Here is a 24,793-nt window from a genome sequence, read left to right as displayed (position 1 = left end):
TCGAAGAGTGAATATTGTTTTTTTACTACTTGTCAAAAACATTTTTGTATTTGAAAAGTTTTAATTGGTTTCGCGCGGTATTCTGGCCAATAGTTTACATGAGTTTGTTGGTTTTTACGAATCTGTAAAGTGGAAGACGACAATAATGAATATAAGATATGCACCCGACTGAATGGATGCAGAGACTTTCATGGATGTGATTATTATTTTTAAGAAGGAAAAAAGCTAAGGTTTTTAAATTCACAGCTCCCTAACAAATAGCATGGGGTAATCCCCGCGATTATTTAATTATGTTTTTAAGACAACAACAGTTTTTCTCTTCTACTAGGTCAGGTATTAGGAATCTTATCTGTAGAGACATTTGCGATGTTATCAGGAATCACATTTGCTATGAGGGACATGTGACAAATAAAAACCTTTTGCAAAATAGCAGTGAAGCATTACAAGGCATATTCGAAAGTAATCAATATATAAAATAATTAAGAAAGCTGCAATCGAAAGTGTGCTAGACTGTGCAATATCCAGTTATTTTTGAAGAATATACAAAATTGTTCGCGTCAATAAAATTAGTAGTTAATATCTTTATCTATGTATAGCATTTAAAGAAAGACTTTTATCTGTGTGCAATAAATACAGAAGTGTTATCTCTAGATTTAAATCTCGCTTTGGAGATCATTGAAACTTATTATTAAAACAGTGCGTGACAAAATTGATTTCTCAATAAAAATTTCGTTATGTAAACTACAATCCCATTATATAAGAGTTATTCTTTGAATTTAGTTAGGTCCAATTTATATGAGAAATTTGCAATATCTGCTTTAAGTGTCTAAGGACATGGTGTTTCAATCGTTTGTTTATCTGCTTGATATCTACATTTTCTATGGGCGCTAAGTAACTCAGCTAAACAGCTGGGCTATGTAATTTCACAATAATCTAAATAGTTCCCTCAGTTCAATGGTTTGTGATAAAGATGGCACGCTTTCTATTCAATTCGTATAAAAATCGGTCTCCCACAGAGCGGTGCTCACTTCTTATCGTAGCGACGTATTGATCACTTCGTAAAATCGATTTGTTTGATTGTAACTAAAATGGCATCGACGAACAATAATAATGATTATAATGCCGACGAACTGATAGCGCCAAAGTGGCTAAGTGCAGAATTCTTCCGGGAAGTGTTAAGTCAGCATTTAAAGGAACCAGAATTGAAAGTTTTGGATGTTGTGATGTCTCCAGCGAGTGCTAAAGGAGATCACTATGCAAGTGTGATGTTCCGTTCGAAAGTTGTGTATGAAACCCAAAAAGGAAAATTCTCGAAATCGTTAATTATTAAAACTATGCCGGAAGAAGAAGGTCATAAGAAGGAGTTGCTGAATAATTCTAAAATCTTTGAAACTGAAATTGGCATGTACACCAAAGCCTTGCCCAAGTTTGAGGAGATTTTGCGGCAGTCTGGAGATGAGACTAAGTTATGCACGCAATGTTTGTATCATAGTTTGGAGCCACGACAAGTTATGATTTTCGATGATCTTGTAGTGGAGGGTTACACGGTCATAAGAGATCGGAGAGCGACTATCGAGGAGTTAAAGGCTGCTTATACAAAATTGGCTAAGATTCATGCAGTGAGCTTTAAGATTCTAAATGAGGTAAGACAATCAAAAGAGCATATTAATTGAATATCTATTAATGGTAATATTATATTCCAGAATCCCGATGACCTTAAAGAATTTAAAAATTCAATAACTTCCATGCCTAATATTTTGACTGACCCTTTTATGACATCGGGAATTACCAATTTCCTGGGTCTAATTGATTCGGTTCCAGAGTTTGCCAAATATAAGCCCTATTTTAAAAACATTGAGAAAGATATTGTTCAACAATTTATTGATATCATAGATGAGTATAGATCAAATCGTCAATCGGATGCTTATTATATTTTGTGCCATGGGGACTTCCATTTACGTAATATGATGTTTAAGCATAACTCAACTGGTGGCCTGGAAGATTGTATGCTTCTGGATTATCAAATGAGTAATGTTTGTCCACCATCCGTCGATATCCTTTACTCTATTTATATGCTAATGGGTCCGGATGAACGTCGAAATCATCACAAGGAACTTATTAACTTTTACTTCAACACGTTCGTCGAGACTTTAGAAAAAATTGCCTTTAAGGGTGAGCTACCGAATTATGTGGACTTTTGGCGACAATTATACCGTCATAAAATTTTTGGTAAGTATGATTAGGAAATCCTCAAATTATGACTATATTAATTTTTATATAATTTCAGAAATGTTTTACCTTACATTGTTGCCAATGCCATTTGCAGCCGAGGCAAGAGACATCGATCTTTCTCAGATGATGACAAGCAATGAAGTTCGTAAAAAGCTTTTTTTCATCGAAAAATATGTTGAAGAAGTGAAGTATTTGCTTCCCAGATTTGAAAAGTTGGGTTACTTTAAATAGTGTTTACCAAATTTGTGAATTATTTAATGAATTACTATTTAAAAAGTAATAAATACACTTATGATAAATCCTTACTTTGTCATCTGAATATAGGCTTGGCTTATCGTCCCATTTTTCTTTCCAATGTTTAGATAGGGGAATTGAATACTTAAAGATAAGTTATCTTCAAACCAACAACTCTATGAAAAACCTTTGAATTCTTAAATCGATTACAAGATACGCCTTGCCAATTGATTTGCAATCACAATACTTATCACACACCAAAGCAGAACACATAATCTGTACACACACATGTTTATTTGAATGCGAGTTGAAAGACAGTTACTTTAAACAAGTATGAAAACTACTGTCGAGTGGGCTCGACGGTGAGATTCCCGATTTAAATAAAAACTAACTAAAATCCTTCAGCCGGCACAAAAAAATCGACTAATTTTGGAGTATCTTGATATTAAATTGTATTAATAAAAAATTTATCTGCCAATTAAATGATGAAACTTTTGGTCTTTTAGTCTTTAAGATTCACATAAAATTATTATTAAGAAAAAATTATTATTTTAACACTTCATATTTTATAAAATTAAACATTTAAATAATTGACGTTCCACATTTTCGAATTGTATATTAGAAACTAATTTCATTCTATATATGTATTATATGATTTCAACAACTTAATTTTAATTTTTAATACATTGTATGTACTTTTTTCTATCTGCATGTAGGTGTAGCAACTGATAATCATAAAAAGACAGATCAATTTTAATTTGAAAGCGTTCATAGTTTTCACCAACAATGATTTAATATTGAGTTAAATTTTGCAATCATAAATACATTTGGAGAACGAGCTTTTCAAAGCTTGAAAGCTTCACTGCCCACCCACTTACTATGTATATATAGCGGCCAGTGAAAGAGAGCTCATTCAGTAACCTGCCATCGATTGAATTGTTGACCTGGCACTTCTATTAGCGAAATTTTTCTTATTGTACAACTAAAAGAAATGGATTCATCGACGAATAATGATAATTACAATGCTGACGAGTTGGAGGCACCCGAGTGGCTTAATACGCAGTACTTCGAAGAAGTGATCAAGCAATATGAGAATGCTTCGGAAGTCAAAGTAACTGAACTAAAGATCTCACCAGCAAGTGCCAAAGGAGATCACTATGCCAGCGTTATGTTTAGAGGTAACATTTCGTATACCACCCAAAAAGGCGAGTTCTCCAAGTCTCTTATCATCAAGACGATGCCTGAAGTGGAGGGCCACAAAAAAGACATGCTTGGTGACTCACATCTCTTTAAAACGGAGATAGGAATGTACACCAAAGTATTGCCTAAGTTTGAGAAAATACTGCGTGAAGTGGGGGATGAGACGAAGCTGTGTGCCCCATGTGTGTATTACAGCCTGGAACCTCGCCAAGTGATAATCTTTGAAGATCTAGTGCCACAAGGCTACACTGTCATGAGAGATCGAGATCCAACTGTAGAGGAGCTGAAGGCGGTGTTTACGAAGCTAGCTAAACTGCATGCAATTAGCTTTCACATTTTACATGAGGTACGTATAAATTATAATTCTCTTTAGCACAAATTAAGTAAGAGATATTTCTTTTCCAGAATCCGGAATATCTTCAAGAATTTAAGTATGGTCTTTTTGAAATGCCAAATATCATAGAAGACCCCATTGTCACAGCAGGAATTTCCAATTTTATTGAAATGCTAAAAAAATTCCCTGAGTACTTAAAATATGTACCAATTTTTGAGCGTTTAAATAACGACCATTTGGATCGCTTAAAGTTGGTAATGCAAGAATATCGAGTAAACAAAAAACCTAATGGATACTATGTTCTCTGCCATGGGGACTTTCACCTGCGTAACATGATGTTTAAGCATAACCCGACTAATGGATCCTTCGAAGATATCATGTTACTGGACTACCAAATAAGCAATTTGTGTCCTATAACAGTTGATCTGATTTACTCCATTTATATGCTGATGGGAGCTGAGTGTCGTAAAAATAACTACAAGGATCTGTTAAACTTTTACTTTAAAACTTTTGTCGAAACTCTACAGAAAATTGGATTTAAGGGAGAATTACCGAATTCCGCAGAGTTTTGGAAACAAATGGCACAACACAAAGCTTACGGTAAGTTCCAACAATTTATAGATAAAACGAAGTAATAACTATTTGTTTTTATGTTTTTCTAGATATTTTTCTACTTACAACATTTTTCCCAATGATATGTGCCGTTAAAAACAATACATTCGACCCCAATGAGGTGATGCAAAGTAATGATTTTCGACAAAAGATGTACTTCTTAGATTTATTCTTAGGGGAGGTTAAATATTTAATTCCTAGATTTGAGGAATTAGGCTATTTGGATTAAACAATATAGAGTTTTTAATATATCAACTCTATTGATCTATAAACTTTAAAAGCGCTTTTTTATGATCAGAAAATGTTTTCCAAACCAATTACAAATCTGCATACACGAGGGTTGTGAGAAACAAACTTTTTGAAGCTTTGTCGTCTATAAATATTATTAAAGGGGTTAAAGGATATTTTGTTCATCTATTTGTTCACATATTGTCAATTTTAAATACATGCCGAACATCAAACAGTACATATGCTTCTGTCTGTTACATACATTTTAAATTGAATTAAAAAATAATTAATCTGCCATTTAAATTATGATATTTTTGGTCTTTTAGCCTATAAGATTGACACACACGGATTGAGAGACAGTCGTACGAATTTATTATTGAGAAGAAATTATTATTTTACCATTTCATATTTTATAAAGTAAAAAATTTTAATTGACGTTCCAGATTTTCGTATTTTTTTTTTTAAACTTATTATTTTCTATAGATGTTCTCAACAACTTGCTTTGTTCCCTTTTTATCTGCATTTAAGTGTAGCAACTGATAGTCATAAAAAGACAGATCAATATTCATTTAAAAGCGTTGTTAGTTTTCACCAACAATGATTTAATTTTGAGTTAAATTTTGCAATCATAAATATATTATATTTTGAGAACGAGCTTTTCAAAGCTTGAAAGCTTCACTGCTTACTAAGTATATAGCGGTCAGTGAAAGAGAGCTCATACAGTAACCTGCCATCGGTTGAATTGTTGACTTGGTACTTCCATTAGCGAAATTTTTCTAATTGTACAACTAAAAGAAATGGATTCGTCGACGAATAATAATAATTACAATTCAGACGAGTTGGAGGCCCCTGAGTGGCTTAACACGCATTATTTTGAAGAAGTGATCAAGCAATATGAGAATGCGCCGGAAGTCAAAGTAACTGAACTAAAGATCTCACCAGCAAGTGCCAAAGGAGATCACTATGCCAGCGTTATGTTCAGAGGTAACATTACGTATACCACCCAAAAAGGCGAGTTCTCCAAGTCTCTTATCATCAAGACGATGCCTGAAGTGGAGGGCCACAAGAAAGACATGCTCGGTGACTCACACCTCTTTAAAACGGAGATAGGAATGTACACCAAAGTATTGCCTAAGTTTGAGAAGATACTGCGTGAAGTGGGGGATGAGACGAAGCTGTGTGCCCCATGTGTGTATTACAGCCTGGAACCTCGCCAAGTGATAATCTTTGAAGATCTAGTGCCACAAGGCTACACTGTCATGAGAGATCGAGATCCAACTGTAGAGGAGCTGAAGGCGGTGTTTACGAAGCTGGCTAAACTGCATGCAATTAGCTTTCACATTTTACATGAGGTACGCATAAATTATCTTCTCTTTAGCACAAAATAAGTAAGACATATTTCATTTTTAGAATCCAGAATATCTTCAAGAATTTAAGTATGGTCTTTCTGAAATGCCAAATCTTTTAGAAGACCCCTTTATGACAGCAGGAATTTCCAATTTTATTGAAATGCTAAAAAAATTCCCTGAGTACTCAAAATATGTACCAATTTTTGAGCGTTTCAATAATGATCATTTGGATCGCTTAAAGTTGGTAATGCAAGAATATCGAGTAAACAAAAAACCTAATGGATACTATGTTCTCTGTCATGGGGACTTTCACCTGCGTAACATGATGTTTAAGCATAACCCGACTAATGGATCCTTTGAAGATATTATGTTACTGGACTACCAAATAAGCAATTTGTGTCCTATAACAGTTGATTTGATTTACTCCATTTATATGCTGATGGGAGCTGAGTGTCGTAAAAATAACTACAAGGATCTGTTAAACTTTTACTTCAAAACTTTTGTCGAAACTTTACAGAAAATTGGATTTAAGGGAGAATTGCCGAATTCCGCAGAGTTTTGGAAACAAATGGCACAACACAAAGCTTACGGTAAGTTCCAACAATTTATAGATAAAATGAAGTAATAGCTATTTTTTTTTATGCTTTTCTAGATATTTTTCTACTTACAACATTTTTCCCAATGATATGTGCCGTTAAAAACAATACATTCGACCCCAATGAGGTGATGCAAAGTAATGATTTTCGAAAAAAGATGTACTTCTTTGATTTATTCTTAGGGGAGGTTAAATATTTAATTCCTAGATTTGAGGAATTAGGCTATTTGGATTAAATAATATAGAGTATTTAATACATCAAATATATTGAACTTTAATTTTTACAAGCGTTTTTTTATAATCAGTAATTATTAATGTGAGCAAATATTTTCTGAATCAATTAAAAATAGGCATACACGATATACAAGAGAGCTGTGAGAAACAAACTTTTCTAAGCTTTTTGGTGTATAAATATTAGCAAAGGGGTTAGAGAACATTTTATCAATCTTTACGTTTACATACCACTCTACAATATCTATTGATAATTTCAAATACGTGCTTGATAGCAACATACATATGTATGAGCTTGATCTACTCAAGTAGTATAATAGTGAACGAGCTTTTGACTAGAAAGCTTCATTGCTAAATCATATATATAGTGTCTGATGAGTAGAGCTAAGTTAGTTAAAAGTGATTACTTGAATTGATCACACGGTACTTTCGTTAGAAGATTTGCTTAATAGTAGTAGAATATTATGGATTCCACGACAAATAATGATAATTTCAATGCTGACGAGCTGGAGGCACCTGAGTGGTTAAATGCGCAATACTTTGAAGAGGTGATCAGGCAATATGAAAAGATACCAGAAGTCAAAGTGACCGATGTAAAGATCTCACCAGCAAGTGCCAAAGGAGATCACTATGCCAGCGTTATGTTTAGAGGTAAAATATCATATACGACACAAAACGGAAAGTTCTCCAAGTCGCTGATCATCAAGACAATGCCGGAATTGGAGGGTCACAAGAAAGAAGTTCTCGGTAACTCGAACGTCTTTGAAACGGAAATTGGAATGTATACGAAAGTATTGCCTGAATTTGAGAAAGTGCTGCGTAAATTGGGCGATGAGACCAGATTATGTGTACCTTGCTTGTATTATAGTTTAGTACCTCGTAAAGTTATGATCTTTGAAGATCTAGTTCCACAAGGTTACTCTGTCATACGAGATAGAGATGCAACTATACAGGAACTGAAGGCGGTTTTTACAAAGCTAGCTAAGATACATGCAATTAGCTTCAAAATTTTACATGAGGTAAATAAATCATAGTTGCGTGGTTAACGTATTGCTTATTGTTAAGAAAAATATATTGTATTTCAGAACCCTGAATATCTCGAAGAATTTAAGCATGGTATATTTGAAGTGCCCAATTTTGTGAATGACCCCTTTATGTCATCTGGAATGAATAATTTTATTACAATGCTCAAAGAAACACCTGAGTTCTCAAAATATTTAACACGATTTGAGAAGTTGAAAAATGATTATATGGATCAAACGAAAGTGATATTTCAAGAATATCGAGTAAACAGAAAAAGTAATGGATACTATGTTCTCTGTCATGGGGACTTTCACCTGCGTAACATGATGTTAAGCATAACCCAACTAATGGATCATTTGAAGATATCATGTTACTGGACTTTCAAATGAGCAACCTGTGTCCTATTTCGATCGATTTAATCTATTCGATTTATATGTTAATGGGCCCCGAGTGTCGGAAAAACAGCTACAAGGATCTGTTAAATTTTTACTTTAAAACGTTTGTCGAAATCCTACAGAAAATTGGATTTAATGGCGAGTTACCAAATTCTGCAGAGTTTTGGATACAAATGACCCAACACAAATCTTACGGTGAGCTTGAAAATTAATTGATAAAGTTAAGAAATAATTTTGAAAAAATGTTCTTTCTAGATATCTTCTTATTAACAACATTCTTCCCCATGATGTGTGCTATAAAAGAAAATAAATTTGATCCCGCTGAGATAATACAAAATAACGATTTTCGCCTAAAGACGTACTTTACAGATGCTTTCCAGAATGAGATGAAATACTTGCTACCCAGACTTGAAGATCTAGGTTATTTCAACTGAACAATGTACATATACAAGAATATATTCTTATTAATCGAAATTTATTTTACGTTGTGATTTCAATAAGTGCAAATTGTAGAAATTATGAATTAGCTTTTAAAAGCTTTACGGTCGAAGCTAAGCGAAAGTTCTCCAAGCAGTTGCCTAAAAAAGAGCGTCGATAAAACAAACGCTCTCTTACTTACTATATGTCTCCCTATCGTAATGTAGCAAACTGCCTGAATTTAAGAGAATATTTCAAAGAGTGAATGTTGTGTTAATAGAGACCGTAAAATATTACAATCTTTAAATATGTGGAATCACTGGATTATACATTCATATGGGGCCAAGAGACAACAGCAAATGCAATTTTGTTTTACGGAAGTTGATGCATAGCTTGAAAATATTAGTAAATATATTTTTGTGATTTTGCAACTACAACAATATAGTAAAGAAATGTAGAAGGAAAATGTTTGAAAATACGTATTGCCAAGTTTGACTCGTTCTAATTTAATAAAAAATAAAAAAAAATATTGGTCCATAATGTATGTACATATGTACATATGTACATATGTATATGTATATGAAAGCTAAATATAAAAATACTTTTGGGTAGTAACATTGGAGAATGTATAATATATATTTTCTAGATTCAACAAATTCATGTTTAATGTATTTGGTATCTTTTAACTTATAGAATGGTCATTTACAGCGGTGAACATAACACATAAGATATTTTATAATCTGTAATACTAATTTGTATGTTGTGTGTATGGAAGCCCTCGCATTTGTTCAAATGTAGCTCAACGATTTAAAAAATCATTTACGTATCCAAAAAGCCAGACAGTTCAAACTCCTTGACAGTTCGTTGTAAAAATGCTCGATACTTGGGATTCTCAACATTTTCACGTCGGAAACGATCGCCGTTCTCGGTGCGAGAATTCAAATCTTCGAGATTGTCGAAGCCAGCTTCTTCCCTGAATATAAGAGGCGTAAGGCAAGTGGCTCCAATGACACCTAGTGATTAAGTTAAAGGTTTAATAAGATAATCTCATAGTGTTTTTGGAGAAACTCACTAATTAGGCTGTTATTGATCACATCGATGTGGATCTCTTTAAGCGTTGGAATGTGTCCCTCGTACTTCAACTTTTCAAGAGTTTTCTGCAGTACTTGATGATACTCTCGAATAATATACTTGTAGTGAACCTTGCGCACATTTTCGTTGAGGGAGCCAAAGAGGAAATAGTTGAGATCGACAGCTGGCGAGCCCACATATGCCAACTGGAAGTCCAACTGCAAGTGATTCATGGATTATAATAGGAATATACATATATGTGCAATATGCTGGGTCTTACAGCAACAACATTATCGGGTTCCTTAGTCTCGTTGTTAATGTGAAACATCAGATTGTTGATCCAAATGTCTGCCATGTTAAAGACCTTGAAGCCCTTCTGCTGTTCCTCGTACATGGTGACGGCACTCTGGAGCACATTTTCGGCCAGCTTAAACATCTTTTCGGTTATCTCCTCAAAGCCCTTCCAGTGGGCAATTTCCTCGGCCACGCAACGAATGTTGACGGGGAAGAAGCTGAGGAAGTCACGTCGATCGGGATTGCGTGAAATTGGTGCCTCATTGAAGAACTCCAGCACTTCGGGGTTCTGTTGAGCAATCACAGCACTGCAGGCATGCAACTTGGCCAACTTTTCGATGGTGGGCAACACATAGTCCAAATTGAGCAGACGTCCACGCTCAAAGTTCTCGAAGCCGCTCAGCTGCATGTCTTCCAATATGAGGAACGGTTCCGGACTCTCCGTCGTGTAATAGCACGTGGGCGCAATTTGGGTCTTATCGCCAATGGACTCGAGCAGCGCTTGCACACGAGGCAATACCTCTTTGTAGGCTAAAATTTCACGCTTGAACAGCTTGCTACGCAATGCAATGGCACCCGTCTGTCCCTTGGGATGGTCCTTGACAAACACCGAGAACTTACTCTTCACTGTGCCACGGGTGAGATTGAAGCACGCCCGATGCATTTCACTGGCAAATCCGACGACCACATCGCCCACATTGGCGCTCTTAACCAGCAAATCACTTACTGTCAGCTGCTCCTCCTTGAAGTGCTCCTTTAGAACATCCTGTAGAAATTCCACAGTCAACCACTCGGGTGCTACATAGTTCTTCTTGCCGGTGCCCATGTTTACTTCTCAATTATTTTAATATTTTTTCTCAAGTCACCTGACTTGTGTGAAATATGAACAACAACAAAGTACTCTTTGTAAATTGTAGCCAAGCAGCTGAGCGTTTGCGGCTGTTGGGTTTAACAGCTGAACGGAGAGTGAGCTGAATGAGACAGCGAGGGAGACGATAAGCATACTGAGCTTTAGTGGGTCATTTGCTCACCAGTGGTGTCATATCCGCTTTTTTCCCGTCAGATTTGGATTTTTTTGAAGTGTGATTGCGGGAAAAATATGAAAACAGCGGGCAGCGGGAATTCTGGCTTTTTGACCAAAGTTAAGAACCTTTTTCTTTAGTTTACTTTTACTCAAATTTTAGTGATGTTTAAATTGAATTTAACAGCTGAAATGTTAAAAATATATTTCTATCGACAAAATATCGATATTTACTTGTATCAAATAACTTCCCTCAAAAGTTTGCACCCAAATTGGAGCGATTTGCATAACTAACATTGTAAAATTCGCTTGCGCTAAAACAAATTGACGATGCCAAAGGAAGTCTACAAGCTACGAATGGTTTTGGAATTTTTTTTTCTGTTTTATTTTCTTATCTGATAATTGCAAACCAAAAAATGAAATGAATGAATGAATTTACATATGTATATATTTTATCTTAAAACAGAACAAGTTCCTAAAATCAATCTTAGCTCTAAATATAGTGCTCATCCAAAGCCTTAAGAATAACCTTTTCAGTTTATGTTTTTTTTTCACTGTAAAGATGTTCGCACGTGACATCTGTCAGAGAATTACCAATTATATTTTATATTACGTATTGAACTGAGGGTTTATAAATGAAAAACATATACCACATTGCTTTATAAAAATATGCTTTTTTTATAACTTATTTCTCTGGTATTCCGCTTTTTTTAGCTTGTTGTTTTCGCTGATCCAGCTTTTTTTGCTTAGAAAAAAATGACACCACTGTTGCTCACGTGCTCAAGCATAAGCTTTGTACGAAAGCTCTCTCTGTTTATAGCTTTTGCGTGTGAAGCGTAACCAGCTTATCAGCTGACGGCCAGTGGATTTCAATGAGAAATGCGACAGGTTTGTTTTTTTTTTTGATAATAATAGAAAACTATTTAGTCGAATGATGACTATAAAATACCCTCGATTTATTTACGTGTGATTTATTTACTACAATATTGGAGTCTACTCATATTTATAGGAGTATATTTATTTAAAATCAGACCAAAGTGAGTACGTATGCAGAAGTTAACATGTAAGTACAAATATTATCAATTCCGAACATGCTTATAGAATATCTATTGGTCGAGTATCTACGACTAGAGCATGACGACTTTGCCGCAGCTAAACAAAAGATAAACATCAAGATAAACAAAGTGACTTTGCTTACTGTGGTAGGTAAGTCAACATTTTAAAATTCTAGAAGACCACGCCTATGCAGAAATGGTAATATACTAAGGGCTGCCCGAACATAAAGAGGATTCGTATATGCCTTGGCGCGAACTCGATCTCCCTCCTCGCCGGGCAGCATTAATTTCGGTAGATTAATTTCCTTGTCGACTGGCAAAAGTATGAACACCAGATGCGTGAAGGTCGTATAATAACCTATCAGATAAAAATCATATTTAGTTTTTTTCAAATCTGATTTATGATATATGGATAGGCTTACCCCAGAAACCATGTTTGATCATGCTCATGTGTAGTTCCTTGAGCAGGGGCAGAGGTTTGCTGTAATTGAGCAGTTTTAGACACTGCACAAGATGTGTGTGATAGATTCGAACAAAATAATCGAATTGTTTGATTCGCAGACTGTGATGTGCGGAACAGATAATTAGTTCCCAAAGATCCTGAGCGGGACTGCCCCAGCGACAGCGTTGAAAGTCCACGAAACGTAGATCCTTGATATCACAGGCTAAGGTGGTATTCAAAAGAATATTGCCAGACCACAGATCACCATGATTAAGTACTTTAAATTCTTGTGGTTCACAGTTAAAGCAACGTGCTGCTGATTGCACAAATCGCTCCGCCGTGGGCTAAAAAAAGTGAAGTATTCATATAATTTTGGGAAACATTCAGATTTTTTTTTTACTTACAATACGACTCGCATATTGGTCGGGATTCGTAAACCCCCACGTAGCCATTGCATTCTTGTAGCTCTGCACTCGCACCTGATACGACATGGATCTCTGATAGTTGGCCGGCAGATAGATGCGTTGAAAGTCCTCCGGATAGGGACCATTGTGTTGATACCACACGGCGCTGGCGGCATGAAACTCAGCCAACTTCTGGAGCACGCGATGCATTTGCTTCTGATGGAAGCCCTTAAGTCGATTGATATTGCAAAACTTTTTAGGTCGCAAATCTTCCAGCACCATCGAGATGCGGCCATTCACATTCTCCGCCAGGTGACATTTGGGTGCGAATGACACCGCTTTGCCATGCTGATGATAGAGCTGTTCCAACTGGGGTATGATTAGCTCATACATCTGTTTCTCCTTGGGGAAGATATTGAGGGTGTTGATGAACCCAATGCCCTCGGCATTGGCCACCATTGTCTTCATAATGTATGACTTTTGTTGTGTGAAGCCATCTATATATATTGAATCAGTTGCGAGACAGACGGAATGCATAAGCGCGGGATTAGGTCAGCTTCGCGAATATATATTGCCTGGTATTTACCTTTTGCTCACCTTTAATTTCGATGTCGATGATAATGCGCATTAACAGAGACGTGGAAGTGGCTGAGGAGGTGGAGCAGTCGCCGTCACTCTCGCCCGGAGGCGTCGCTGGTATTATGGAGAGATTCAGTATCTTGCGAAAATCGCTGAGCTCTCGCTTGAGCAGCTTCTTGAAGTACGCCATATTGATCCATGCCGGTATTTTGATGCGTATATCATTTGAATTCGATTCACAGAATTTGTTACTATTATCGGGCATTGTGAATGCAATCGAGTCGCGACGAGATCATAAATTCAATTCGTGTTGTGTGTTATGTGCTCTACTCTGTTATACTCGTCTTTTTGTACTGACTGTTGTTCGACTGCACGATTCTATTTCTGTTCACTTCGCTTTTTTTGTTTTGTTCTGTTCTGTTCCGATCTGTTCGTTACGAACAACGAGACGCAACTGTTTGCATTCTTATCAAGCATGATTTCAGGCCCCTGTTTCTTGATTTCGTTGCACGCATAATACGTATACTTAATATTCAGGTGGAGGTGTAGTCGGCAGTAGAAGTGCTCCCACTTGAATGCTTATCATGTATTTCTCACCGAACGAGTTATCATTCGTTCAGTTTCGCTTCGTCAAGTGCTTGCTGAATTGCTTTTGATAATAAAGAGAGGCAGAGAGAGAGGCAGAACGCATGAGAGAGGGAAAGATACAGAGAGAGGATGCTCTCATCGTCAAGTTGTCAAGCAGTGTTGTTGTTCATTGTTTGCAGGGTAATCTATTGGCTGTATATGCAAATTGTTAGCATTAATAAATTGTGTAGACACAACTATTATTACTCAATAGAGCTGTCTAGAATTTCATAGTGAAGAGAAACTCATTCATGGACTCGCAGACGCAATATTATTTGTAAACTGTATTATTGGAAATCATCTTCAAAGTGCATTTCTCTTCAGTTTCAATTGCATTTCTCATTTCCTGGTTTCAACAAGCTGAAACTGGTATCAATATGCTTGCAATCTGATTAATTTAAATGCTATTCACTTTTTATCAGATCAGTTGTTATAACGTAACACATTATTTCACAACTTGCAAAAAGTGATAAGAGGACTTCAAAGCAACTTATCAGATAAACATTATCAATATAATTTTATTTTTTTCATAGATATTTATCATCCAACTATAATTAGTTTTTGCTATAATCATCGAAATTAAATAGTCCACGATTGTAATAAAATGGGTACAAATCCTTCATGACTTTGCCATACAAGGGATTTGAGGTAAGGCGCAATCGTAAATTCTCAGCCTCCTCCGTTTCAGCCAACATCGAGTGCAGATTGTTGTCCTTATCGGAAGGGAAAAGGATCAGAGGCAGATGATTCATCAAAGCAAAGAAAGCTATATTAAAATTTAAAAAGTTATTATATATGAAGCATAATTTCTTTTAAATAATAAAGGTTACCGTAGAATGAATTATTCTTTTTGTAGAGGGAACTTTGAAGTTCTCTTAACTCTGGCAAAGGCTTCTTATATTTCAACAGTTTCAGGCACTCTGTTAAGCGTTCCCAATAGATGCAGATAAAGTTATCAAATTCTTTCAAGCGTATGTCGTTTGAGGCCGATAAGGTGATGAAGAACAAAAGATCTATGGCTGGACTGCCCCATTTGCAGATTTGAAAGTCGACCAATATTAGTTGATCCACATCTCCATTGGCCAAATGGTTGCACATCAAGTTGCTTGACCAGAAATCGCCATGGGTTAAAGTATTGAATTCCTCAGGATCAACGTCTAGAGTGCTCATGCATTGGGCCAAATATTGATCTTCAGTGGGCTAAGAGAATTACATATTATTCCCTGAATAAATTTAGTAGCTTTCAATTATTTCCCCTTACGAAATTCTTGATAAATTTCTCGGCATCTGGCATGCCCCATGTGGACATGGATTTTTTGAAAGTTCGCTCCTTGATCCTGAAGCCGTCTCTGAGGAATTTTTCGGCGTTAGTTGAAACAAAGCCCTCATCAAATTCACTAGAATAAGGACCGTTCCTCTCCTGATATACCGAACCAGCTGCATGAAACTCGGCCAGTTTACGCAGAGCGTGCTTCATCTGTGCCAAGTCCAGACCCTTGATACGATCGACGTTCTTGAACTTCTTCACCGCCAGATCCTCGAAGATGAAGTGAATGTTACCCTCACGGGTCTCAGTATGCAGACACTGGGGCGCCAACTGGATATCCTCACCAGCCTCCTTATAGAGTGCCTCGAAGGCTGGCAGATACTTACTATACATGATCTGTTCCTTGGGGAACAGACCATATAAGTCGATTTCATCGCCACCTCTATCGCTGGCCAGCACCGTCTTGAAGATGTATGTCTTTGGTTTGATACTGCCATCTATGTAGAGGAAAATTTTTAATCAGAATTTGCCTGATAAGAACTCATTGGTTTAAACATGCCTTTCATCTCCAAGTCGATATGTATCCGCAGCATTATCGAGGTAAAATTCTCTCCTGGAGGAATCGCCGCCACAGGCGTAAACTTGAGCACTTTAACATGGTCAGGTTCGTCTTTATTGAGCACTTCCTTGAAATACTTTTCTGTTATCCAATCGGGTATGATTAGATGTTCGTTGGGGTTCACTATCTCGCTTTTTGAGTCGGACATTCTCACAAAACACAACTGATTTCGACAGCGTTTACTTTAGCACTGGCCTCACCTATATAAACGAATGGGCTCTAAAAACATTTTGCACAACTGATTAGCCTATTTTTATCAACACTTTCAATTACACGCTTAATTGGGGAAACACATCACCACATACATACGTACATATTATATTTTCATATTCTTTATTATGAAATCAAAGCGAGTCCAGTTGGGTGTTTCACTGATAGTGTTTGCCATGCGCTCATGAAATTCATTAATTGTATCGTAAGTTTTTCGCGATCTAGGTGTTAATCGGCTTTATAGCTGTGCGATGCATGACATTGCTAGATTTCTAACTATCTTCCAGCAAATCTTATTTTATTTTGTGTAAAGTTAATAAACATTTAGAGCCATCCAATTGTAAGATTTAAATCTCATTTCTTGTTAGCATTCTGAGCATTCATTCAAACAAAAATACTAATGGTGACTCTGCACTTTAAATTGTTGAATAATGCTTGATATAAAAACACAAAAACTCACTGTCTAATTGTCATTGTCATAATAAGTATAGATTAATCTAGGGTAGTTCCTCAGTCGATTACGCACGACTTTGGCAGTCTTTATTGTTTCAGAAGTCATTGGGTACAGAATAGCATTCGACAATGTTGTCGTCGTGAGATTTAATTGATTAATACTGTTTACCTTTTTTTCATTGATTATTCAAAGTCAGTAAACTGAAAGATACCGCGGTTGGCCAAGAAGGGGTAAAGATCCTTCATGATAGCTGCATATGCGGGGTTAGTAAACAGTCTCCACCGGAATTTCTCGCCCTCCTCAGATTCATCTCTTAAAGAATGAAGACTAGTTTGCTCATCGCTTGGAAATTGTATCACGGGCAGATGATTGAATATGGCAAAAAATGCTGCAAGCCAAAGGAAAATAATATTAGCAAAATATACAATCTAATTAAGTTTATAAATAGACTTACGATAAAAGGTGTTACTTTCATGGTACATGGATTTTTGTAATTCCCTCAAAGTTGGCAGTGGCTTTTGGTACTTTAACAGCTTCAGACAGTCAACAAGGCGTTCCCAATATATTCTGACGAAGTGATCAAATTCCTTCAGGCGAATATCGTTGGCAGCAGATATGGTAATAATGAAGAGCAAATCTAACGCAGGACTTCCATATTTGCACAGCTGATAGTCCAGCATGATCATTCGATCGATGGATCCATCGGCTTGATATTTAAATAGTAAATTACTGCTCCACAGATCTCCATGTGTGAGAGTATTGAAACTCTGAGTATCTAATTCCAGATTCCGTAAACACATCTTCGAAAACTGCTCAGCAGTGGGCTAAATAAATAAACTAAATCATATAATGCTTGTCAATTTCAATCTTTGATAATACTTACAAAACTCTTCGTGTATAGTTCGGAATTCTCCATACCCCAAGCAGCCATAGATTTCACAAAGGATTCACGTTTCAACTTGAAGGCAGAGTCTTGCATCTCGTGGTACTTTCGGGTCATGAAACCTTCATCGAACTCTTTGGGAAATGGTCCATTTCGCTCAACATAAACTGCAGCGACCGCATGGAACTCAGCTAATTTGTAAAGAAGCGTCTTCATATGTTCCATATCCAATCCTTTTATGCGATCGACATTCTGAAATTGCAATTCTCCCAGATCTTCAAAGATAAAGTGTATTCCATCGTCACGTTCTTCGGTTTGCAAACACTTTGGCGCCAATTGTATCTCTTCTCCCGCATCTTTATAGATCGCTTCGAATTGCGGGAGATACTTCTGATACATTTGCAATTCCTTATCAAAAATGCCGACCTCCTTAACCTGTTTGCCTCCCCGATCTTCAGGCAGCATCGTTTTCACCACATAGGTTTTGTGCTTAGTACTTCCATCTGTTGGGAACACAATAGTGAAATTAGAGCAACGAGTATGGAAAGCTCAAAGTCTGCTTTGCTGTATACCATTCATAGCCAAATCCAAATGTATGCGTAACATTACAGAGGTAAAGTTTTCGCCGGGTGGTATGGCTGCAACCGGTGTAAACTTAACAATCTTCACACAGTTTGGTTCATCTTCCTGGAGCACTGCTTCGAAATATTCTTGATTTATCCATTTGGGTATCTCCAAACTTTTATTGGGATTCACAATAGAGTTATTATCTGGCATTTTGGTCCGACAGAGACGGAGTTGACGTGCTAAGCTTTAATTTAGAACTGAATGCAGAGCGAAAAGTGCAGCGCCTAATATCCAAGAGCACAAAGCTTTTGCTCAGCATGTAAGAGCACTAAAAGCACAAAGCTTACGATTGGATCAGTAAATATTTTCACAACAAAACGTAAACTTGATGTTAGCTTAAAGCTTAATATTGCCGGCTTTTAAGAGTAACAATTTTATATTTCGTGAATGCAAAACAAATTAATTTCTCTTAACTCTACGTATGTTATGTATGTACATACTATATGTATATGTTGCTTACTTTATCGCGCTATTACTAACTATTTTAACTCTCCCAAATACAGTGTATAATATCATTAAGCTACTAAGCAACAAGTTGCTGGCCTCGCTAAGTAATTACACGTCCTCGGTATAACGCAAGTGGAAATAAAATATAATTATAGAATGATAATTACATTTAATTCAGATACTTCTCAATGCTAGTCAATTTCCTAAATTACTTTCTACGTTGTTCGTTTCTTGTTGTGTCAGAAATTTGTAAAAACATCAATTAATTTGCATCAATTTGTTAGGAATAAATTATACTTAATTAAGTATTAACTTAAGAGTGATAGACTGTAAAATACCTAGTAGTAAGATCTTTCTGACACAATTCATTTTTCTTTGATTAATTATTGGCTTAAAGCAATACATCGAGAACATAATAATAATAACATATTATATGTTAACAACCGAATGAGGATTTTCTAGAGAGAGTCAGGCAAGTATTTATAACATAATTGGTTGTTACTAACGTTAGTAGTACTCTTATACCCCATTCTTATCAGGTATTTGCCAAGCAAATTCAAACCTTTTGACGTCACATTCTTGGTGTACCTAAATTTTAATCAATTTCAGTCACACGCTAGCAGCAACCCATTGATAATGAGCCTAGGCTATGCGAATTTCTATTCACTGTGACTCAAAGCATAATAATCAAGCACACTTCATGCCACACATTTTTTGCAAGTCATTCTTATTATTGATTTTTAACAGGTTTGTTTATTTTTATAATCAACTGGTTTGTATACACAGAGTATTTTGTTTGAAAAATTGAGGAACAGAAACAGTTTCTCCCTCTCTATAGAAGGCCCTTATTCTTAAGGAACGGATAGAGTTGGACCATGGCCTTTTCATAACGAGGATTCGAAAATATCATATAGCGGAAAGCATCTCCTTCAGGTCCTGGCATCATCATTGTATTAATACTGGCGTCTTTATCAGATGGCAGAACCACAATCACCAAGACTCCGTTCGCGGTTGACATAGCTAAACAAAGAATAAAGATTGTTTTATTCAAACTTATTGAGGTTGACGTACGATTAACTTACCCCAATCGCCATATTTGATCATCATGATGTGCAATTCTTTCAAGGTTGGAATGGGCTTTGAGTATTTTAACAATTTAAGGCATTCCACCAAGCGAGTGTGATAGATTTCGATAAAATGATCAAATTCCTTAACCTTGATGTCCAACGAGGCAGACGACGTAATCAAATACCAAAGATCTTGAGCTGGACTTCCCCATTTTGCCATTTGCAAGTCCACAAATAGAGTGCGATCTCCGGAGAACATTATATTGTTGCACCACAGATCACCATGATTTAGAACGTTGAATTCACTTTCATCGACATTGTATAGGTTTAATCCACTATCGAAGAACTCTTTTGGAGTGGGAATCAACTTAATATATTCCTCCACATCAGGCAAATTCCATTGGCGCATTGCTTCAACATATTGAACCATTCGCATAGCTGACATTCCTTCGAACATTGGGCGATTTTTCTCATTGAACAAAGACTGGTAGAACATATCGGCATATTGTCCATTCCGTTCATGGTTTATTACAGATGCAGCATGGAGCTCTGCAACTTTACGCAGTACACTAGTCATGTGCTCCATATCGAATCCCTTCAGGCGATCAATATTTTCGAAATTCTGCTGTTTCAGATCCTCCATGACCAGGGTTATGCCCTCTGGAGTCTCTTCAATATGCACGCATTTGGGGGCCAGTTCAATGTCTACTCCCGCCTCCTTATAGAGTTTAATGTAATTGGGAATCTGAACCTGGTACATTTCTTTTTCTTTGGGGAACAAACTCATGCCAGCAACCAATTCTCCTCCCTTATCTGTTTCCAGTGTGGTTTTCAGAATATAACGAAGGTTCTTTTCACTGCCATCTAAGCGAAACGGGATTCAATTGATTTTTAAGTTCCAGCAAAATGAATTTCTCAACTTACCTTTAGTTTCTATATCCACGATCACACGCACCATGACTGATGTGAAGTTTTCACCTGGTTGTGTTGCTGCGATGACTGTAAACTTTTTTATGCTCACAAAGTCATCCACTTCTTTCTCGAGAATGGGACGGAAGTACTCCTCATTTATCCATTTGGGAATAACGAGGTATTCGTTGGGGTTCTCGGGCACATTTGAATCACTGTTATTGTTGGGAGCCATTTTCTAAAGGAAACACACATTTTAGAATGTCACTGCGTAAACTCATGGATTATTAGTCTTACTTAGTTTAGATTAAATAAGTTTGCAACTTAAACGATCAATTTACCGTTCTCTTCAATTGCTCAACAAACACTAAACACTTGCGCTAAATTTCCGAGTATTATACGAACCTGTTCCACACTGCTTCGTTTATAAAGCGTGCCGATAATAGCTGAAAGTATGGGTATTACGAAGAGGCGTGTCCGAATGTCATCAGCTACAAACCTGATAGTACAAATCTTTGACGAGTAAAGCTATTTCCCTAGTGTTCCTGTACAAAAAAATACAATCAATTGATATGAATACTCATAACAAACTCGTAAAAAACGTTGCCATATTTAATACTCATTATGCGTTTGCAGCTATAATAACATTTGCTTTTTTTTGCAGAACAGACGCGTGTCCATGAGTTTGTCTTCAGTCATTCCACAATATTGGGACTATCTTTATTCAATTTGTTTAAATTTGATTTGATTAAAATGCTCAATTTTAGCAGCACTAAAAATGGATTGTATTACTATATCATAAAAAGTGTTGTGAGATTATATTTTGTATGAGAGGATAGTCTCTGATTTCGAGCAGATAAAGATTGTTTTCTAATTTCGACTCAAATCAATAAAGCAAATGGTTAATTTTAGTCGATTTATGATTTATTTAAAGACTACCGCAAACCAACCAAAGGAAAGCGTCTGCAACATAAGTTTCTAAGCTGATATGATTTATAATATGAGATAAGTATAAATAAATTTATTGTGAAGAGACATACTATATGTATCTTTCCATATTACGGCATTTTAGACGACCTGAAATTAGATCTTTGAAAATAGAATGGAATGTTTTCTATTTCACGTAATTATATATATACAGTATAGTTATATTAACCTCATATAGCATCAAGGGCAGGAAACCACTCGTGGGAGAGCTGTTTAGTAATTTCTGTGGTCTGCGGCTTATTTGTTCATCATCTCGAATTGTATTTGAATTGTCTACCTGCTAGTTGGAGAATTATTGAAATTGACAGATAAACACGAAATGTATAAGATAAGAGTATAAATATTTAACGTCATTACCATAGTTAAGTACTGGCGGGTCATTAGTTGGCATTCTATATGTAAACATCGTTCGGACTAAAGTTTACGTCATATAGATATGTCGGTTATTAATTTATTACTTCGAATGTGTGCTATTAGCAATATGAATATTATTCACAATGAATTTTAATACGGCATGGTACGAGTATTTCCGCCTAAAGTCGTATAGAGTTTCGCGCTTCGATTGACCATATAAACTATTATTATCTTTGCAGCGACAATTATAAAAAAAAATTAGACCCCAGCTTGGTCGATTTGCCATGTATTGCAAGTCATCATTACTATTGATTTCGATCGATTTGTTTGTATATAAAATTAGTCAGACGTCTTTATTTATAAAATTTTAATATTTTATTTGACTTGGATGACATAATATCACATTAATATGTACAATTTAAACTAAATGAAATAACGTTTTATGCACACACAGTTAACAATATTTAAAGACCTTTGTTCTTAAAGAAAGGTTTCAGCTGAAGCATCGCTTTGACATAGTAAGGATTCACAAACGTCTTATATCGAAAGGCGTCACCCTCAGGACCCGGAGTCATCATCATATCGATATTGGCATCCTTATCTGAGGGCATTATAACAGCCACCAATACGCCAGCAGCCGTTGTTGGACCTGAAAGAAAATATTTGTAAATCTTTAATAAACAAAATTTTCGAACTTGGAGTATTCATATCTTACCCCAATCGCCGTGCTTGAGCATCAGAGTGTGCAGTTCCCTCAAGGTCGGAATGGGTTTAGAATATTTCAGCAGTTTCAGGCATTCCGCCAAGCGCGTGTGATAGATATGAATGAAATGATCGAATTCCTTAACTTTGATGTCGAGCGAGGGTGAAGTTGTTATCAAATACCAAAGATCCTGAGCGGGAGATCCCCAACGTCCAACTTGCAAGTCTACAAATATAGTCCGATCTCCGGAGAACATTATATTGTTGCACCACAGATCACCATGATTAAGGACATTGAATTCGTTTTCGTCGACAACGTTCAGCGCTAATCCGATATCAAAGAACTCGCTTGGGGATGGTAGCTCTGCAATATATTGCTCCACATTCGGCAGTTGCCATTCCCGCATTGCATTGATGTATGTTTGTTCGCGCATTTTGCCCATTGCCTCGAATAAAGGACGAGACTTTTCGTTATACATGGAAGTTCTATAGATCTCATCATAGGGTCCATTTTGCTCGTAAGTAACTGCCGAAGCTGCATGGAATTCTGCAACCTTGCGCAGCACACGAGTCATGTGCTCCATATCGAATCCCTTAAGACGATCCACATTCTCAAAATTCTGTCGTTTTAAGTCTTCCATAACCAGGGTTATGCCTTCTGGAGTTTCGTCAATGTGCACGCATTTGGGTGCAAGTTCAATGTCCACACCTGCCTCCTTATAAAGCCTTGTGAAGTTTGGAATATGGACCTGGTACATCTGTTTTTCCTTGGGGAATAAATTCATGGCAGCCACAACGCCACCGCCCTTGTCCATGGCCAACATTGTCTTCAGTATGTAGGAGATTTGCTGCTCAGTGCCATCTAAGAAACGTTTTGATTAGTTACGTATTTATTATTTTCGGTGAAAGTTGTTGGACCAACCTTTGAGCTCTATGTCAACCAGCACACGCACCATAATCGATGTGTAGTTTTCACCAGGTTGTGTTGCTGCAATAGGCGTTAAGTTTTTTATGGCTGCAAAGTCTTTCACATCTTTTTCGATGATCGGCCGAAAGTAATCTTCATTAATCCACTTTGGAATTGGGAGAAGTTCGTTGGGATTTTCAGTTGCACTAGACTTGTTGCTATTGTTGGGAGCCATTTTCTACAGGAAACAAACTGACGTTAGATGTTGATAATTGAACTTGATTTAATTGTTTCATGAATGCGACAGTTTCAGCATTTTATTTCTAAATAGTATAGATTGATTTTCTGTCTTTCACTATTTTATTTTCGTTCACTTACAGCCAATTTGTTGTTTTTAATTGTTCGAGTCTATAATTAAAACAGTTCCGACTAATGCGCGCGATAAACAAATGTCCGGCGTTTTCGAACGCTAGACAAATACTGAGCGATCGCGGCAGTCGTCAGTTTATATGTATGGAGAATAGTACGGCCGAGACTCGCTTTGTAGAGGAAACTGGTTATGTGCCTAACAAGCGATGAGAATGTTACGCAGAGACTTGTATGAACAAGTGTACGGGAATGTACATATGTATGTATATGTATATGGGTGCATGTAGAGAAGATAACTGAACTGATAATATCAAATGCGTATATACACACATCTATTGTTAAATATCTGTCTCTTAGTAGTAGTTCCCATCGTAATTCTAGCGAGAGTGCGGCTTAGTTTTGGGTGTTTGGGGGCAAGGGTGAATGTCGCCCCAGTTTATCAATTGGACGCGTGCGGAATCATTTGGGTTTGTGGTCGCGGCGTTATATTATTAATAAAATTTAATTGATGTGCACATACACATACCATATTTCATAGTTAACGTAGTTAAGCCAATATTTCTCAACTAACATATGCACTGGGCGGGTCTCAATTCAAAATTGAAGCGCACTACTATAACGATAAAGAATTTGATAAACATACTTATA

The 24,793-nt window shown here is 36.5% G+C and overlaps 10 protein-coding genes across 15 annotated transcripts; 4 read left to right on the top strand and 6 right to left on the bottom strand.

Annotated features, from left to right (window-relative positions):
• Positions 1 to 949: 949 nt before the first annotated feature.
• LOC117574636 (uncharacterized) lies at positions 950 to 2,622 on the top strand. The gene is made up of 3 exons (XM_034258533.2): positions 950 to 1,643; positions 1,704 to 2,229; positions 2,288 to 2,622. Exons 1-3 carry the CDS (start codon positions 1,089 to 1,091, stop codon positions 2,461 to 2,463), a joined length of 1,257 nt encoding a protein of 418 aa, XP_034114424.1. The 5' UTR covers positions 950 to 1,088; the 3' UTR covers positions 2,464 to 2,622.
• A 752-nt stretch (positions 2,623 to 3,374) lies between these two features.
• LOC127565895 (uncharacterized) lies at positions 3,375 to 5,143 on the top strand. Its single transcript, XM_052006775.1, has 3 exons — positions 3,375 to 4,012; positions 4,072 to 4,600; positions 4,663 to 5,143. The coding sequence occupies exons 1-3, from the start codon at positions 3,458 to 3,460 to the stop codon at positions 4,839 to 4,841; spliced, it is 1,263 nt and encodes a 420-aa protein (XP_051862735.1). The 5' UTR covers positions 3,375 to 3,457; the 3' UTR covers positions 4,842 to 5,143.
• Positions 5,144 to 5,372: 229 nt separating this feature from the next.
• LOC117575983 (uncharacterized) lies at positions 5,373 to 7,071 on the top strand. The gene is made up of 3 exons (XM_034260470.2): positions 5,373 to 6,192; positions 6,251 to 6,779; positions 6,842 to 7,071. Exons 1-3 carry the CDS (start codon positions 5,638 to 5,640, stop codon positions 7,018 to 7,020), a joined length of 1,263 nt encoding a protein of 420 aa, XP_034116361.2. The 5' UTR covers positions 5,373 to 5,637; the 3' UTR covers positions 7,021 to 7,071.
• Positions 7,072 to 7,302: 231 nt separating this feature from the next.
• On the top strand, positions 7,303 to 9,344 carry LOC117574280 (uncharacterized). Its single transcript, XM_034258031.2, has 3 exons — positions 7,303 to 8,034; positions 8,101 to 8,628; positions 8,689 to 9,344. Exons 1-2 carry the CDS (start codon positions 7,480 to 7,482, stop codon positions 8,425 to 8,427), a joined length of 882 nt encoding a protein of 293 aa, XP_034113922.2. The 5' UTR covers positions 7,303 to 7,479; the 3' UTR covers positions 8,428 to 8,628; positions 8,689 to 9,344.
• A 118-nt stretch (positions 9,345 to 9,462) lies between these two features.
• Positions 9,463 to 11,200, bottom strand: LOC117574281 (uncharacterized). The gene is made up of 3 exons (XM_034258032.2): positions 10,202 to 11,200; positions 9,923 to 10,139; positions 9,463 to 9,863 (listed from the first exon to the last, which is right to left on the bottom strand). Exons 1-3 carry the CDS (start codon positions 11,039 to 11,041, stop codon positions 9,670 to 9,672), a joined length of 1,251 nt encoding a protein of 416 aa, XP_034113923.2. The 5' UTR covers positions 11,042 to 11,200; the 3' UTR covers positions 9,463 to 9,669.
• A 780-nt stretch (positions 11,201 to 11,980) lies between these two features.
• Positions 11,981 to 14,242, bottom strand: LOC117574278 (uncharacterized). 2 transcript variants are annotated; one of them, XM_034258029.2, is made up of 4 exons: positions 13,735 to 14,242; positions 13,138 to 13,634; positions 12,714 to 13,077; positions 11,981 to 12,649 (listed from the first exon to the last, which is right to left on the bottom strand). In XM_034258029.2, exons 1-4 carry the CDS (start codon positions 13,979 to 13,981, stop codon positions 12,456 to 12,458), a joined length of 1,302 nt encoding a protein of 433 aa, XP_034113920.2. In that variant the 5' UTR covers positions 13,982 to 14,242; the 3' UTR covers positions 11,981 to 12,455. The 2 variants fall into 2 exon arrangements, with proteins under 2 accessions (XP_034113920.2, XP_051862710.1); XM_052006750.1 differs by having other exon boundaries at positions 13,724 to 13,814.
• A 599-nt stretch (positions 14,243 to 14,841) lies between these two features.
• On the bottom strand, positions 14,842 to 16,433 carry LOC117574279 (uncharacterized). The gene is made up of 4 exons (XM_034258030.2): positions 16,170 to 16,433; positions 15,605 to 16,107; positions 15,174 to 15,543; positions 14,842 to 15,109 (listed from the first exon to the last, which is right to left on the bottom strand). The coding sequence occupies exons 1-4, from the start codon at positions 16,375 to 16,377 to the stop codon at positions 14,898 to 14,900; spliced, it is 1,293 nt and encodes a 430-aa protein (XP_034113921.2). The 5' UTR covers positions 16,378 to 16,433; the 3' UTR covers positions 14,842 to 14,897.
• Positions 16,434 to 16,519: 86 nt separating this feature from the next.
• LOC117576082 (uncharacterized) lies at positions 16,520 to 18,589 on the bottom strand. Of its 2 annotated transcripts, XM_034260629.2 has the most exons (4): positions 18,349 to 18,589; positions 17,777 to 18,279; positions 17,348 to 17,717; positions 16,520 to 17,281 (listed from the first exon to the last, which is right to left on the bottom strand). In XM_034260629.2, the coding sequence occupies exons 1-4, from the start codon at positions 18,551 to 18,553 to the stop codon at positions 17,076 to 17,078; spliced, it is 1,284 nt and encodes a 427-aa protein (XP_034116520.2). In that variant the 5' UTR covers positions 18,554 to 18,589; the 3' UTR covers positions 16,520 to 17,075. The 2 variants fall into 2 exon arrangements, with proteins under 2 accessions (XP_034116520.2, XP_051862711.1); XM_052006751.1 differs by lacking the exon at positions 16,520 to 17,281 and having other exon boundaries at positions 17,652 to 17,730.
• A 1,011-nt stretch (positions 18,590 to 19,600) lies between these two features.
• On the bottom strand, positions 19,601 to 22,009 carry LOC117575289 (uncharacterized). 3 transcript variants are annotated; one of them, XM_052006433.1, is made up of 4 exons: positions 21,983 to 22,009; positions 20,842 to 21,064; positions 19,933 to 20,781; positions 19,601 to 19,870 (listed from the first exon to the last, which is right to left on the bottom strand). In XM_052006433.1, the coding sequence occupies exons 1-4, from the start codon at positions 21,992 to 21,994 to the stop codon at positions 19,683 to 19,685; spliced, it is 1,272 nt and encodes a 423-aa protein (XP_051862393.1). In that variant the 5' UTR covers positions 21,995 to 22,009; the 3' UTR covers positions 19,601 to 19,682. The 3 variants fall into 3 exon arrangements, with proteins under 3 accessions (XP_051862393.1, XP_051862394.1, XP_034115324.2); XM_052006434.1 differs by lacking the exon at positions 21,983 to 22,009 and adding an exon at positions 21,168 to 21,245; XM_034259433.2 differs by lacking the exon at positions 21,983 to 22,009 and adding an exon at positions 21,124 to 21,229.
• Positions 22,010 to 22,519: 510 nt separating this feature from the next.
• On the bottom strand, positions 22,520 to 24,270 carry LOC117575290 (uncharacterized). Of its 2 annotated transcripts, none has more exons than XM_034259435.2 (4): positions 24,155 to 24,270; positions 23,792 to 24,028; positions 22,883 to 23,731; positions 22,520 to 22,816 (listed from the first exon to the last, which is right to left on the bottom strand). In XM_034259435.2, exons 2-4 carry the CDS (start codon positions 24,009 to 24,011, stop codon positions 22,632 to 22,634), a joined length of 1,254 nt encoding a protein of 417 aa, XP_034115326.2. In that variant the 5' UTR covers positions 24,012 to 24,028; positions 24,155 to 24,270; the 3' UTR covers positions 22,520 to 22,631. The 2 variants fall into 2 exon arrangements, with proteins under 2 accessions (XP_034115326.2, XP_051863282.1); XM_052007322.1 differs by having other exon boundaries at positions 23,792 to 24,014; positions 24,155 to 24,269.
• Positions 24,271 to 24,793: the final 523 nt, after the last annotated feature.

The sequence above is a fragment of the Drosophila albomicans genome, chromosome 2R (genome assembly GCF_009650485.2).
Source record: "Drosophila albomicans strain 15112-1751.03 chromosome 2R, ASM965048v2, whole genome shotgun sequence".
Classification (NCBI taxonomy): domain Eukaryota; kingdom Metazoa; phylum Arthropoda; class Insecta; order Diptera; family Drosophilidae; genus Drosophila; species Drosophila albomicans.
This window is presented reverse-complemented; position numbering and strand designations above follow the sequence as displayed.